We start from the raw sequence: 16,065 nt of genomic DNA on the forward strand, positions 1-16,065 counted from the left end.
TAGTGTAGGACAAACAACTATGGCTGTTTGGCCACAGTTGCTTGCTTGTTTATAGCACGAGCTAACATTCTTCTCTGATTTCACTCTGATTATTCTGATGTGGGTTTCTTAGATCTTTGCTTTTAAAGAACAGCCTAGTTTTCAATGACCCAGTCATCAGCCCCTAATGTTGCAGATACTTCCTCCGGAGAACACCCTCCATTTTCTGACTAGAAATGAAAACCAATGATGGTTTGGTTACTGCAACAGATGGGAGACCACAGTCCAGTTCTGTGCTTTGCCAGAGACATTTGTGGGATTTTGAAAGTCACTGCATTTATGGTCTGTGGTATTTTATAACTGGGGATTTGAAAAGGAGACTGGTAGGATTATTCTTTATATACGTTATAACATCATCTCAGGTCCTAGCTGTGGACACTCATTGTGCTAATCACCAAGTGTTTTGTCTAACATTGACACCCTGGCCTAACTGTGCTGTGACACAGCAGCTGGTCACCATCAAGGGAACAGTTTGGCAGCTATGATCAATGCAAAAGGCAGGGATGACATGAATCTGGACTTCATTGCAGGTGCCCATCTTGAAGAGTTTGGAAGAAGGCTACTGAGATTGCACATTAGAAAGGTGTATTTCTTGTAAAAAGCTGTAGTGTGCTCAGCTTGATCTGTTTGCCTTTAGATGCTGAAAACATTTAATTGTGGCTTGAAGCAAACATGAAAGTCCTGGACTTCGATGAGGACTTTGCTTTTCATATGCAACTGTCTGGTTGCAACATGTGATGGATCTCAACTTGCAGAGGCCAGAATGCTCACCTCCAGGTGAGAAGGAGTGATTTTGCTGCCCTGTGGTGACCTGTCAGCAGCACTTGAGGGAGGGCAAGTTCCCACTCTGCCATCTCACCCACTGCATCAGTGTTTGAAAAGCCGGTGTAATTATTAACTCATCTGGAGCAAATGGTGGCTTTGCAGAAGGAAATTGTCCTGTTTGAAATTCTGGAGAACCGGGGGTGAAAAATTTTGTTTGAAACCAAAAATTTCAAGGTGGCGAGGCCAGAAGACTGCCGTCATTCAGCCCAGGGTCACAGCTCCTGACCCCTCGGGTACAGCACAGCGGCCGGGCCTGGGCCCCGGCCGCGCTCCTGTCTCACAGCGGGGCGGGCGGGGCCCCACCCCGGTCGGAGCCGCTAAGCAGGGCCGTCCCACCCCGGGCTGCGGTCTCCCGGGAGCAGGCGGTCCTAGAGGGGCGCTGGAGGAGCGCCAGGCCCGAGGCGGCCGCCAGCCCCGCGGCCCGACGCGGTGAGTGCTCGGGCGAGCCGATTCCGCGGAGCCCGCGCCGAGAGGTCGTAGCTGAGGCGGGGGCGGCGCGGCGCCGGGGCCGGGCCGAGGGCGGTGGAGGCCGTGCCGTGCCGGGCGGTATGATCGGCACCGTGCTCTGCTATGTGCTACTGCCGGCGGCGCGGCTCCTCCGGGCCCTGCAAGGTAACCCGGCCGCGGGCGGGCGGCGGCGGGGGAAGGGGGAGGGGAGGGCGGGTGCGGCCCGGCGGTCCCGGAGCTCCCCGAGCCCCCGGCCCTGAGCAGGCGGGGCCTGGGGCAGCTGTGCCCGGCCGGAGCTGCTGGCCCCGGGGCAGCGCGAGGAACTGGGTGTTCGCAGGGAACAGCTGCCCGCTGTTGTACTGCAGAGGCAGATTGCGGACTGTGCGGGGGCTCCAGCTCCTGCCCCGGGCCTGCGCTGCAGGCTTGGGAACATCTTTAGAGATGGACTGCTCAGAGATCTGTGACTCCCCAGGGATCTGCGGCTAACTCTTGCTTTGCGTGCATTGCTATTTCACATAGTTTCCTAGATCCTGCTGCTGCTTCACAGTCCCTGGTTACTGTGCTGATGTAAAGCCACCCTCTCTCCTGAACCTGTCACTGGGCCTGTAGCAATGACGGGCACGCTGGTTTTGGTCATAGTGAGCAGCTAGCTGACTCCTCTCAAATTCATCTTCTATGGTGTAGTAACAGGCTCTTGTAACAACCATGCCTGGCTAGTGGTGCATGGAAACATTACCTTGGTGCATTGGTGTTTCTGACGTTCATGAATTTAATTACAATACTTCAGAGAGGCATATGGTTCTTAAAGCTCCATTTCTGACACATACAGAAAACTTTGACACAAAAGATATAGTGAAAGCATACACAGATGTTGCTGACAGTATGTTACTGCTCTGGCTGACTGACTGTCACAGGGATACAGAGAAAAAAGTGATTTGTAGTCAACAGAAATTGCTAGTCAACAGTAGGGACTACTGTCTGTGCAGAACTCATAGCAAAATGTAAATGCCAACTCTTGTATAGATATAAGTGAAAAGAGTCTGTCTTTTTCTGCTTTACTCCATGAATATTAGTATGTTCAGTTGTTACATTAAAAGCAGTTTAAAATGTTTTTATTTTTTTGCCTCATGTGTCAGTCATCAGGTGATCTGTAATTCTTATCAGGACTTCCTCTGTGCATATATTCTCTCTAATAAGGCATATGTTGGTTCCTCTGTGTCTTCATTTTTTATCTCTTGATAACAGAACAGTTTTTCTTCTACAACACATTCTCCTGTTCTTCTGATATCATAGAATCACAGAATCAACTGGGTTGGAAAAGACCTCCGAGATCATCAAGTCCAACCCTTGATCCACTACCGCCATGGTTACTAGACCATGGCACTAAGTGCCATATCCAGTCTCATCTTAAAAACCTCCAGGGACAGTGAATCTACCACCTCCCTGGGCAGCCCATTCCAATGTCTGATTAGTCTGTCTGTAAAAAATTTCTTCCTAATATCCAACCTGAACCTCCCCTGGCAGAGCTTAAGATTGTGCCCTCTTGTCCTACTGCTGGGAGAAGAGACTGGTGCCCACCTGGCTACAACCTCCTTTCAGGTCGTTGTAGGGAGTGATGAGGTCTCCCTTGAGCCTCCTCTTCTCTAGGCTAAACAACCCCAGCTCCCTCAGCCTCTCCTCATAGGAGAGGATATTTCATTCTCTTAGCTGATTGCTATTTCTTACTCAATCCCTGGAAAGAAAGTTGCTCCAATTTATGATCTACAAGACCTTGGCTTCTTAGCCCACGCACCCGATCAGCTAACTTCTACAGATCGTGCCCTTATAGGTGCTGCTAAGAACTGATAGTTTCCACAAAGCCCTTTAGCTTGGCTAACTGTCTGTGGTGCATAAGTTAGAATTGCATTCCCTAGATTTGGTAAAGCCATTACTGTCATATGCAGTTTCATTGTCTGACGAACATAACAAGATTTGGACTGCGGCTTAGCGTTCTGGAGCAGGCAGGGGAAGTTTTTCAGATTGTAACTATTTTTCTTCAGAGAAGTAATTTGTTTGGGTTGATATACTGAATGGTTGTATTGCACAGAGTTACAGCAAATGCATTGGAAAAAGAAAAGAGTGAGTTGGAAGGATTTCTGGCTGTCTTATATTGATTTTGTTTTTAAATGACAGATGGTTTCTTTACCTGTCGAAAGAATGTGCTTCTGGCGAAGAGCCCGTCCACCCAGATAGAAGGTGTCTTTGCTGCATCCACAGGAAGATCGGTCTCAGAAGAGCAAGAAGCCCTTCTCCAGCAGTGGCTGGAGGAAGGAGCAGGGAATTTGCCAGCCAGCGAGAGTGTTCCAGCAGTGGGGAAAGTATCAGTTACAATCACTAGTGGCTGGTTAGAAGGTTCAGAGCTATTGATGACTAGCCTCAGAGAACTGAATTCATCTCCAGAAGCCACACCATGTGCTGATCAGCAGCTCTCAGAAGCAGCCTTGGCTTCTTCAGAACTGCAAGATCATGCAGTGGCTGAACGGGCAAGATTACCAGCAGAGGAAACAGTGACTGTAGCAGGCAGTGCCCCTTGGGCAGCTGTGGTGTCACAGACAGATCAGCAGATAGCTGGCTGTGCTGGTATCAACACAGAAGTGCTGAATGATGACCCAGCTGTGCTGGCCTGGAGTTTAGCGTGTGATGCAGAGACTGTGCCAGCAGAGCTCCCAGCCCAGCCCATTCAGGATGCAGTACCATTTTGTCCTGTCCTGACAGAGGTGCCCTACCATGGTCAGTAATGGCTCTGAATCCAATGTTCAGTTTGGGATTGGCATTTGTAGTGAATGTGGTCAGGTTATTGTGTCTGGACTTGCTGTCAGCAAGACACTGATCTTCCCAGCAGAATTGACAGGATTCGCTCGTGGAAACTGTAAAGTGAGTGTTTGCTGAGGAGGGGCTCACAGCTACTAGTCTCTGTGCTGTTAGACTGTCTGGTATGAATATCAATATATGTTCCCTTCCCAAGAACTGTTCCCAAGTGCTGGCTTTATAATCTAAAATGCACTGAAAGGTTGGTTGAGTGTTTCAGTGTACTTGACTCTGGTCATGTCTTATGCCATCGCCATTGACAACTATTTTCAGAGGCATCCAGAAAGAGCACCTGAGAACCAGAGTGGGTGAGGGTTTGCTCAGGGGCTAGAATGCCCTAGCTTAGGGAATGAGAATGGCTGTTTTCTGGGTCCCAGGGGAACAAAAGTATCAGAAAGGTGCCCAGCATGTCAGTAACTTTGCTTTTTGTCTCTTGCATGTAGAGATTTTATGGAGAGACTGGGAGGATCTTTCTGTCCAGCCCTGTGTCCTAGAACAGGTCTCAAAAAACACTCCTCTCTTTGAATTTCGAGTCATGTCTTACAACATCCTTGCCCAGGACCTGGTGGAACAGGGCCTTGATCTTTATGTACACTGTCATCCAGACATCCTGAACTGGAACTACCGCCTTCCAAACCTTTTGCAAGAGATCCAGCACTGGAATCCTGATGTGAGTATGACTGAGCCCTTCCTACATCAGTGTCACCAGAATTTGAATTCCTTGTTTGATCTAGCAGTGTTAAAAAAAAGAAAGAGATGGGGGGAGGTCCTAGGAAGATACTACCTACTTGGTAACCGAACACTGATTGCTCTGAGAGTGTTTAAGGACTTGCGCAGACCTTTTTTTTGGTGTCTGTCTTGCTTTGATTGTAGAAACTAGTCATACTTTGATGGCAGGGCTTAACTTCTGTAAACAGCAGAAATAGTGGAAGAAGGACCAGGTTTCTAAGGCAGCACAGGAGGGGAAGCCTGCATAGAAGAGGACTTCATGAATTTCTCTCTTCTTTGAGTCCTCTTTGTGGGATGAAGGATCTTTTGCCTCATCACTGGAAAACTGAATGATAAGCTAATGTGGCCCAGAAAGTTATTGCTCTTCATCTGGAAAGTACAGGACAGAGTTGCGATGATGACATTTCTGGTTGCAGGGTTAGTATGTGAGTGCACTTTTCCATTTTCTTCCTTCCCCAGAACAAGGTAACTAGCAAATACTTGTGGAGTGAGTGAGGTCTCTGCCTTCTTTCCAGGTTCTTTGTCTCCAGGAGGTACAAGAGAACCATTACTGGGAGCAACTGGAACCAACATTCAAGGAGATGGGTATGTCCTGCTTTTGTTGGTTTGTACATCTAGCTCGTGGGACTGGCCAAGAAGTTCTTCTTGCTTACTGTCTTCAAAGCACTCAGTTTCAAGAGACCTCTTCCTGTTTGCCAGGTGGCTGCTGGCCCTACTTCTGAAGTGTCTGCCTAGACCTTTAAGCTTTCTTTTGTAATTGATGTCTCTCAGGGTTGAAAGATCAGAGTAACAAAACTGAGAGGGTCCTAGAAGGACAAAGAGAGAGAAAATACCTCCTGTGATTAATAATAAATGCTGATTATTGGAACAGAATTGGATATAAAGCTGTACACAAATGTAGTAGGAACCTTTTCTACACAGTCTTGCTGAACTCCCAGCTTATAGGGGGAGTCTGAGGTAGTGACTGGATAAACCTTTTAATAGGTGATCGTTTCTTTTCAGGCTTTGCATGCTTCTACAAACGGAGAACCGGGACGAAGACAGATGGATGTGCAGTGTGCTATAAGCACAGCAGGTTTCAGCTGATCAGCCTCAACCCTGTAGAATATTTCCGTCCTGGCCTGGACATCCTCAATCGGGATAATGTGGGCTTGGTGCTGCTGCTACAGCCTGTGCTCCCAGAGGGCCTAGATCTGAAGGCCATCAGTCCTTTATGTGTGGCCAACACTCATGTGTTGTTCAATCCACGCCGAGGAGATATCAAACTAGCCCAGGTGGCCTTGCTCCTAGCAGAGATTGACAAAATTGCAAGAACTACTGAAGGCAGCTACTATCCTGTCATCTTGTGTGGAGACCTGAACTCCGTACCTGATTCTCCACTCTACAAATTCATCCGGAATGGTGAACTTTCCTACCATGGGATGCCAGCCTGGAAGGTAGTTGCCAACCAGAAGTGGGATTGGGTAGCTCTTTATTGCATGTTGCCAGAAAAATGCATGGCTGCATTCTTTCTCTTGTGAGGAAATAATCTGAATTCTGAATTCAGTTATTCAGCAATCTTCCCTAATATTTCCAGCACTGCAGGGGAAAGAAGTGGATGAGTATGTCCCTGTTGTTTCCACCACTGCTCTTTTGGTTTCTCTTGAGGCATACCTGTGATAATAGACCACTTAATTTCAGGTCTTTGTTTTCCTTTGCTATAGAATTTTTGTGCCTGAGTGACTGGAGTGCAACTCCACCAAGACTTACTGAAATTTTATGTGGATGTTTGCTGAAAACAGTTTGAAATGGGCACCTGTGTTAAAGTCTCTTGTGGTTGCCTCTTACAGTGTCTGGGATCAAATACATCACTGGCTTTCAAGCTAAATCATCAGTTCAACAAGATGCTTGTGAAGTGTCTTGTCAGATGACTTTTAGTTAATTGTATCCTCCCCCCACAGCTGAAGGTTTATTATTGCTGCACCATATTCTGAATAGCTTGGTTTGTGCCTTTCTATGAGGGCATTCTCCTGTCTTGCTCTTTGCAGGTGTATATACATACATTGACTATAGCTTGCAAAAGTTCTGCCCTGTGTTGCTGATAGTTCCTCTCCTTTTCTGGCCTCTTTGCAGGTGTCTGGTCAGGAAGACTTTTCCCAACAGTTGTATTCACGTAAACTGCTGGCCCCGCTGTGGCCGAGCTCGCTGGGTGTAACAGACAACTGCCAGTATGTCACCCAGTGCCAGCCAAGGAAACTGGGTAAGCCCCAGTATGCACTGAGAACATGAGTCTGTGAGGATGGGCGGTTTGTGGGCCTTGCTGTCTCTGAATAGCTTGGGCATGTGTAGCATGAGGCACTCAGCAAAGATTCTCTTCTTCTACCCATTTCCTTGGTATATGAATTAAATATAAAATTTCCAGAATCTGTTGCTGTAGCCCCATTTCTGCCACTTTCTTTCTCTAGTCAGGAGCTGAATGTTCCCATACCAGTAACCAGTATCTCTTTCCTATTCCCAGACTTACGCTTTTGTGCAGTTGTAAACTGTGTTCAGCAACCACGGCTTTCATCTACCTTGTTAAGAAATCATTCCTAAGAGCCTAATTTTCATATTCTCTATCAGGTTTGTTCTCTACCATCCTTAGAGAGGATTAAAAAGAGGAGTCCACACAAAATAGCTTTTGTTAAAATCTTGCATGTAGAACTTATACTCAATTTGATCTCCAGAATAGCTTTTTCTTTTTTGACAGACATTTCCTTGACTTGCACACTGACTGATCTGCTTGAAAGTCCCTTGAACTTTTGGTGTCTCAGAGGGGACATTCTTAATTTGTGCTGACCATGACTGTTGCATTAGCTAAAGGGATAGCAATATCTGTGCTCCGTTCTTGTACATTTTCACATCTGTTCTGTTCTGCATTTAACTTATTGAGTGATTTCTATTCTCATGGTATTAAAATATTTGGGCACAAAAGCCTCTCTCAAACAAGAGGTTTAAGAGGCCCAAAGGTCTGAAATGTATATAGATGTTCCTGGTAGATGTGACTTTGCTGTTATTTTTTTTTTAACTTGTACTTTTCTCTGCAGGGAGACGTGAATACAGCCGTGACTTCCTGCTACAGTTTCGTTTTTGTGATGTTGCCTGTGAACGACCCCCGTACCTGGTGCTCTTGGAAGGTGTGACAGATGTTAAACCAGGTATTAATGAGAGACTTTTCAGCTTGTGACTCTCCTAGCTCAATGGAGCACTTCTCCTATGAGGAGAAACTGAGAGAGTAGGGGTTGTTCAGGCTGGAGAAGACTCAACTGAGGCCTCATTGTTGCCTTTCAATACTTAAAGGGAGCTTATTAAAAAAGAGGGAGAGTGACTATTTACACAGCCGTATAGTGATAGGACAAGGGAAAATTGTTTTAAACTTCTTAAAATTCTTAGAGGGTAGTAAGGCACTACAACAGGTTGCCCAGAGAAGTTGTGGAAAGTGTTCAAGGCCATGTTAGATGGGGCCCTGGGCAACCTGATATAGTGGTTGGCATCCTTGCCTGTGGGATGGGGGGATGGAACTGGACGTTCTTTAAGGTCTCTTCTAACCCAGGCCATTGTATAGTTATGATTCTATAATGTCAAGGAAAACGTGAGGTGGACGTAATGCCTGGTGAGGAAAGGGGAAGGCAGAAGGGTGCCTTCTGTGACTGTGTGATTAGATTGAATGAGAGCTCAGAGGAGTACAATCTTACCTCCCTTATACACACTGACTGTGTTCCTTGAGATGCACTGAGACTCAGCCTCTTTTTGAGGCTGTTTCTTATGAAGTGAAACACACATGTATACATATTTCACTTTTTCTGCTTCAAGATTTTTGGTGGTGGAGCAAAAACCTGAAGACTAATGTCACACAATGCCCACAACATAGATGTCTCTGGATGTTGGTACCCAGTAAACACTGCCTCACCTATGGGCCTTGTGGCATGGCTGGTTCTGCTTTCTCCATTTCTGTTCAGCCTTTCTAGACACTCTTTGAGTAAGCTGTAGGCTAAGACAAGCAAACTTTCTTTGAGAGCAAAGGTCGAAGTACCCTGAGCTTTGATAATATTAAATGCTTTAAGAACATGTCCTTAGGACAGAATATGACTTCTCTGTTATTTGCACTGATCTGCTCTAAGGACCTTTCTTTTAGTCTTAGAGCTGGTGTTTCCTCTGGATGTTTTTCTTTAAGATGGTTGTGACTGGTAGCTATCTGTTCTTCTTGGGCAAAAAGATTCATTTGGTCTCAGGAGAAGCTTCTCAGACTTGGGATGGGCAGCCTTTTCTGGGATCTGTGTAGGTCTGGCTGGAATCTCTTTGTTCCTTTGCAGACCGCCCTGCACACTGGCCCAAGCCTGCTGCCATGGTGAAAGACCCTGATCCCCAGCCATTCATCCCAAGGTAATTTGGTGCACCTTCAATGGCCCCTCTCTTCAAACTTGGTCTTGTTTTCCTGAGTACTGAAAATCTGGCTGAAGTAAAGACTGAAATAAATGTGAGAGTGGAAGAAAGTAAGGAGGGCTATGTGGAAGAGCTAGATCCTTCCAGAAGTGTCCCAACAGCTGGGTGCTGCTCTGTCAGCACTGTGTTGGTGAGAATGAAGGGCATAGACAGGACTGGGTGTTGAAGACAAAGGAAGTTCATAGTCTGCTTTGCTTTAGTGTAAGTGAAGTGAATAGTTCTGAAATACTTTCTTATATGTGTTCAAAAAGTAGAAATAGTTTGGACAGTTGCATCAGCAAGGGAACATTCAGCTGTGACTGCAGTACCAAAAAGGCATAATTCTCTTTCCTTCCTTGGTAAATGGTCTGTTTGTGTGCAGGTGTTCAGGTGTTATCCAGCATGGCCTCAACCTGACCTCTGTCTACAGCCACTTCCTACCACAGAGGGGACGCCCAGAGGTCACAACGATGCCCATGGGGCTTGGAGCCACTGTTGATTACATTTTCTACTCAGCAGAGCCCGTGGAGAACAGGGCAGGTGAGTGTGGCAGTGCAGGGTTTACCCCTGTGACAGGCCAGTGCATTTCATTAAGCTGGGGTAGATCTACAGAGTGTGTCTTTGACTGAAATGATGCACAAAGTGGAAGCAGTATTTGCTTGTGTATCATGAGAAGACAATGTTTATCTTTGCTGTGAAAAAAACAAAGCTGCTTAGGTTCATGTAGACTTTGGAGGAAGCTCAAACAGAATGGGTTCTTTTCTTCTGTATATTTTCTGGATCTCACTTGTGCTCCTGATAACAGGCAGTGCTGGCTCCTAAGTTCAAGACTTGGACTTCTGGTCTGTCTGAGACTACACGCTGGCCTTGGAAGGTGGTGACTCTGGTTACCTTACAATGGCACCTCCTCTCTGCTACCTGAAACAGGAGAAACGTTGATGAAAGACTGCATGTAAATGCATCCAAGAAGTGTCTCTGAGCTGGTTTGGGTCATGTCAGAATTGAGTTTGGGGAACAGGTTAGGAATGAAGAGATGAATTCCTCCTTGGGCATCTGAAGCTATTGCTAGGACACAGTAAGGAGCTTCTCCTGTAAGCAACTACCTGGTGAATTTAGTATATTCTTGCTTCCTATGCCTGCAAATATATGAAACCATGAACAGCAATTATTGTAGGATGCTCACTGCTTTCACATCTAGGCTCAAAGGTGCATGCAGTGTTTGTGCAGGCTGTCTTCATTCATTGGGGGAAGAACAGGAATGAATTGACAAGCATCACTCTGGGAGTGTATAGAGTTAATCTACAGCATGAGTCTCTGGCTGATGTTTCCTTCCATTTTCTTTGTCAGGTCGCAGGCTATACAAGGATGGAGCCCTGAAGCTGCTTGGCCGCCTTTCCCTGCTCTCTGAAGATGTCCTGTTGATGGCAAATGGCTTACCAAATCCTTTTTGTTCATCTGATCATCTCTGCCTGCTGGCTAGCTTTGGCTTGGAGATTTCCAGCCTGAGAGAGAGTTAGTGTTGGTTCCCTTTCCCTAAAGAAAGGCTGTTCTGAATACAGCAGTTGACACTCTGGATTGCACAACCTGCTTGCAAGAAAACTCTTCCTTATCATGCCCTAAAAGTCTCTTCCTCCCCTCACACCCTCACTAAAAGCAGGGATGGGAGAGCTGGAGTGCTTTTTGCATTGGTATTTTCTGGATCTTTGCGACCCTGAGCTGTCTTCCCAGTGGGCTTCCAGTTGTATTCAGGCATTACCATCTCTTAAAGGGATCCTTGTTCCACTGCTTTGTTTAGCAGGTGTTTTTGTGCTGCAGGAACCAACATAACTCTCATGTTTATTTGTCCCTGTGTGAGATCTTCAAGGAGCTGGAAAAGAGAAGGGCAGTGCTATCCACTTCTAGTTAGTTAATTGCTACCAAGGAGCATGGGACGTATACACCAATATTCTTTTACACCAAAACAATAGTTCTTTTAATTTCTCAGTGATAGTTTATGAAGTATGGTCGTTTCAGGGCTAGTTGTTTTGTTGCCTTTTAGAATGTTGGATCTGCTAACTGCTTAGAAATGTCTTTTACTTAATAATGTGTAAAGGCTGCCTTGCTGACAGAAGGGTTTGTGTGATACAACAGTTTCTACAAGAAACTGCTTGCTGTGACTAATGGACTAGGGAATGGGATTGCCAGGAAGGGAGCCAGGGGTTCTACAGAGCCACCCACAGCAGCTCTAGAATGGCAGCAAAAGGTTAGAGGCCTTGGGGAAGACTCTATTCCTTTCTATAGCAGTCTCAGAATTGTACCTAGTTTGGCAGTTGTAGGAAAAATATTTAGGATCCTCCTGGTGAATATCTAGTGGAAAAAAATCACCCTGTAAGGCATGAAGGCTAACCCAAAAGAGAGATGAAAATGGAAGGTATGTGAGAGGCAGCAGAGATATCAGATGGAAGAGCTGATACTCGTCATTTGCCCTACTCTTTCTCTGTGCACTCCCATTCAGCCAGGGGTCCATAGCCAACCTGTAGCATCCACCTGTGCCAGACTGAAGTTATTGCTCCTTCCTTCCTCTGGCCCCAGCCATGTTTTGGTAGGTAGAACTCTTAGGACTGACTCCTATCTCTTGACAGGCATTGGGAGGAAGGGTAAGGCTGTGTAACTTGGAGCCAGATTGTCAGTCATTTATATCCCAGTGTACCTTTGGTGTTCTATCAGTGTGCTTTTCTCAGCAGTGGCTTGGCCAGTACAAAAGCAGTAGAACTGTACTTGTTTCTAGAGTAAATTCCCCAGTTCAGCCTGACATTTGGTCCTCAGTTTTTCCCTAAGAGGTGAGACCATTGAATATTGGCAGAAATATTATCAATCAGCCATTCACAAACGAGGCAGGAAATCTGGTCCCACCTCAGGTTTTTGTGGGAAGGTACGAGGAGACTTGAAATTTTGTTCTTTCTCCCTGGTCTGTATTGAAGACTTTCATATTTTAAATGTTACTTCCTTTATTGAAAAATAAAATAATCTAAGAAAAAAACCGCAAACTAATGACAGCACCTTGTACTTCTGGCAGCTGAACCCTCTGAAGACTTGCTCAACAAGGTTTTGCTGGCTGAGATGTGAAAGAGAAGAGGAAAAATTAGCTACACAAGATAGTAGTAATGAGGGTTGAAGAGAGGGAAGAAGTGAGCGTAGCTGTTGTCTTCCAGCACATCCCCAAATCCCAGAGGTGGAGAAGAGCTGGTTAGCTGGTTTTTCTGGCATCAGGCTTGTCTTGCAAAAAAAAAAAAAAAAGTTTGCATTCAGGAACCCTTGCTCTCCTCCCAGAGAAAGAGAGTACTGCTCATCATTTACAGATCTCTTCTGTGAACTGTACAAAAACAAGGGCAGGGTGTGGGGATTGTGTTCTGCGCCCTTACGAGTACCTAAGGACTGCATATTCCCTTCATGCCCCTGCCAGATGGTGTGGTATTTGTCTGGTGATGTGTCAATGGCTTTTGCTACCCAACTGGGAGTTTCTCTAAGTGGGCAGCAATCTTGAGGGTGAATAATTTTGCAGCTTTGTTTGCCCTTACTTTGACAGGCAATGGTTCTGGCATGGCACTGGTATATGGGGAGGGATGCAAAGCTGTGCATTTCTATTGCTATGTTTATCTGAGAGTTTCATTAATTTCTGCAAGTACTCTTATTCTGATTTTGTCAGTGGTTGTATTTGTAACGGGAGGGAAGGAAAGGGTGAACTGAGAGCTTTATTTTCTGCCAGGCTCCAAAAAAGGCTGCCAGAAGGCAGCCTGGTTGCAGATGACTCCCACCTGCTGTTAACATTGTAATAGGAAGCTTGGAAGACACTAAAAGTTTAAAAACGACCAACCAAAAGCAAAACAAAAAATGCTGTGACACATGGTGTTGGCACTTAAAAATTTAGCTATCTGCTTCCATTTTAATTGCTGGCTAGGTCTGATGGTCAATTGATGGGGGGGATGTGAAAGCTGCCTGCCCCACCTATTAAGACCCATAAGGTGTGCAGAGTGCACCATCACATGAACTGGTTGCCCCTGCACTGGCTGAAGCAGCCTGCCAATCCTGTGATGTAATTCCAACATCACAAGTGCTTTTCCCATTTTATTTAAATCAAAGACTTGACTTTTGGGCAACTTGCATGAAGGCATCTCAGGGAGGTTGTAAGCTTCCAGCTGTATTTTGTTGGAAAATCCAGTGTTGCGCAGGTCAAGCTAATGCTTCCTCTTTCCATGCCTGAAATAATTGGTATGTACTTGGAATGAATGATTAAGTTGCTGAACACTGGATATTGGAGTCATGTGCTGAGAAATTGCAGAACAATGCCTGCAAGTCCCCTTATTTGTCTCTCTGAAGGTTATAAAGCTCCCACAGGGACTTGCAGCTCCCAAAGCCCTGTTTTACATATGCTCCCTTGGGCACTTATAGGTGAAACTATTGCAGAAATGCAGGACCATTGCTAGTGACTGCATACAGACACAAAGGCAGAGTTGAAGTCTTGATCACTGTGTTTATTTTGACCACTGCCCCTGAAGCTCTAGTATAGACCCCTATAGAATTGGCCTGTTCAGGAAGGAAAACCACTGTGTTCTAGAGCAATTTAGAGTTTATATCAAATGGATCTGGAGACCTGTGAATGCCTCTGACTGTGGGGGACTAGAGAAGTTTGGAGGTGGGGCAGGCAGAAGGTTCCTAACTCTAAAATAGCAGCTAGTGTATGTACAGTTGTTGGGAGAAAATAAGATGTTTTGTGATGCTTTAAGAATAGCATCCAGTGATTTAATCAGAGCCTGTGGTAATGAGCATCACGGCATGCATAGCTGAGGTTTCAGATGTGGTTCTTAACACTGTTTCTGGACCTAAATGCATGACTAGTTGCCATTAACACAGGTTTCTGATGAATTACAAAGAGATCTGTAAATTATTATGGAAGTGGAACAGCAGGAATACCTGCAATGCTCAGAAAGGTATCATAGAGGTAGTTACCAACTACATCATGTTAGTAGTGATGTAGAGCTCAGGGAGACTGGTACTTAGGGAAGTGACGCCAGAGATCACTGCAGTGTGTGTACATCCCCTGTTAGCAGTATCCTAAGCTGCAGGAGCATGCAGCTGTACAGGCAACACATTTGGCAAAGTACCTTTGCTAAAAACCAGCTTAGTTTGCAGCGCAGCTGCTGGGCTGTATTTAGTTATGCTATTTAGATAGAAATTGGACTTCCTTTGTTTTCTCAGAGTTTTAAGTTCATCACTTCAGGAGGTTGTCCTTTATCATCAGTTTTCCCAATTACATGGAATGGGAGGAGTGGTAAACAATATAATTGCTCTAGCTTCTTTCCTTTTCTTAATAAATGAAACTTGGCTGCTGTTTGAGGTTGTCTTTCTCCATGCCTTTTCCTAATGAGATATCTCTCCAGCAGCTGTTTTCCCATGACTGCCATATCCAGTTATCTTTCTGACTTACTGATGTTTCTTTTTTTCTGCAGCTGTATTTCTTCACTTAAAAGCTATGGGTGGAATTCTTTAGAGCTAAGTCTTACTATAAACTCAACATTTACATAGGGTCAAGACATAAGATAGTGGGTTCCCTCACTCCTGAAGAGTTAAATGGGAGGGGAGGGAGCTCTGAAACGAACACTTAGATGGGAATAACTCTTGTTATATAAAACAAAAAATTGAGTTTCAGACTTACTGTTAGTGCTCTGCATGCCACCTGCTTTGTGAAGACAGAGCTCTGAAGTACACTTGACCTTAGTTCCTCTTCTCTGAGGAGTCTCTTAGAGGCTCTAAGAACAAGTTCAGCATCTCAGAAAGAATCTCTTTTAAGAGTGGATCAAGGTATGTGTCCTGCTCCTAATGATGTTTGAGTGGCATTGGCAAACAGTCTGCAAAGTGGGCTGTTTCTACAGTGCAAAATCTCCTCCCATCGCCACCACCTCAGTAATGAATGTGTATCAGATGTACTGGTCAGAAATTTGCAGACATATCCACGGTTCATCCAAATGCAGAGGAAGCCTTTTGTTGCTTACCTATAGGGATGGGCACACAAGCATCAGTGAGATACCATGTCCTTTCAGGAGGCTTCCTGTTGTGCAGGTTAATTGAATTGCTGGCTGTGACCTGCTCCTTACCAGACTGTAGCTGCCTGGCCTGTAGGGCTTCCCATAGCGCCGTCCTGCTGCAATGCACAAGCTGCACTGGATGTACTGCACTGTGTTTCAAAGTGTGATACTGAGTTTCTGTAGAGAAGACACCTGCTATAATGATAACCAAGATGACAGATATAACAGCTGGCATGCCTCAAGCTCCTTCCTTTTGTCAGCTGTACAAGTTTAGCATTCCTGTCAAGGCAAGTTGTCCTCCAACTTCCACTGAAAATTTCATTTTTCTCTTGAAGCTCCTTTTTTGCTTTTATTTATTTTAGAATTTATTTATTTTCTTTCAGATTTAGACTGTATATTCTTGTGCTCTAAGGGAATAGGAATGCTGTATAGTAGAGCTGGGAAGTGTTTTGTAACTTTGGTTAGACAATCACAGTGGCTTTCAAGGTGCTCATTTGGCAAATGGGAAAAGGACTAGGCTAGACGCTGGCATGTGCTACAACAAAAGATGTATTTGTTCTGTCTAATCTTTCATTTGTACATACAAAAAAGACTTGGCTTCAAGCTGTAGCAATGTTATTTAGCTTTTTATTCTTTTCTTTCTGGATGTAAAGCCTTCTACTTATATTTATTCTAC

The 16,065-nt window shown here is 45.2% G+C and overlaps 1 protein-coding gene across 4 annotated transcripts; it reads left to right on the top strand.

Annotated features, from left to right (window-relative positions):
- Positions 1–1,176: 1,176 nt before the first annotated feature.
- ANGEL1 (angel homolog 1) lies at positions 1,177–12,603 on the top strand. 4 transcript variants are annotated; one of them, XM_027637685.1, is made up of 10 exons: positions 1,177–1,293; positions 3,484–4,080; positions 4,602–4,828; positions 5,403–5,472; positions 5,890–6,323; positions 7,000–7,126; positions 7,953–8,063; positions 9,219–9,288; positions 9,710–9,867; positions 10,675–12,603. In XM_027637685.1, the coding sequence occupies exons 2-10, from the start codon at positions 3,717–3,719 to the stop codon at positions 10,842–10,844; spliced, it is 1,731 nt and encodes a 576-aa protein (XP_027493486.1). In that variant the 5' UTR covers positions 1,177–1,293; positions 3,484–3,716; the 3' UTR covers positions 10,845–12,603. The 4 variants fall into 4 exon arrangements, with proteins under 4 accessions (XP_027493486.1, XP_027493487.1, XP_027493485.1 ...); XM_027637686.1 differs by having other exon boundaries at positions 1,178–1,293; positions 3,484–3,664; XM_027637684.1 differs by lacking the exon at positions 1,177–1,293 and adding an exon at positions 1,311–1,476 and having other exon boundaries at positions 7,000–7,123; positions 7,950–8,063.
- The last annotated feature ends 3,462 nt before the right edge of the window (positions 12,604–16,065 follow it).

Source organism: Corapipo altera, unplaced genomic scaffold (genome assembly GCF_003945725.1).
Source record: "Corapipo altera isolate COAL_440 unplaced genomic scaffold, ASM394572v1 23, whole genome shotgun sequence".
Taxonomy (NCBI): Eukaryota; Metazoa; Chordata; class Aves; order Passeriformes; family Pipridae; genus Corapipo; species Corapipo altera.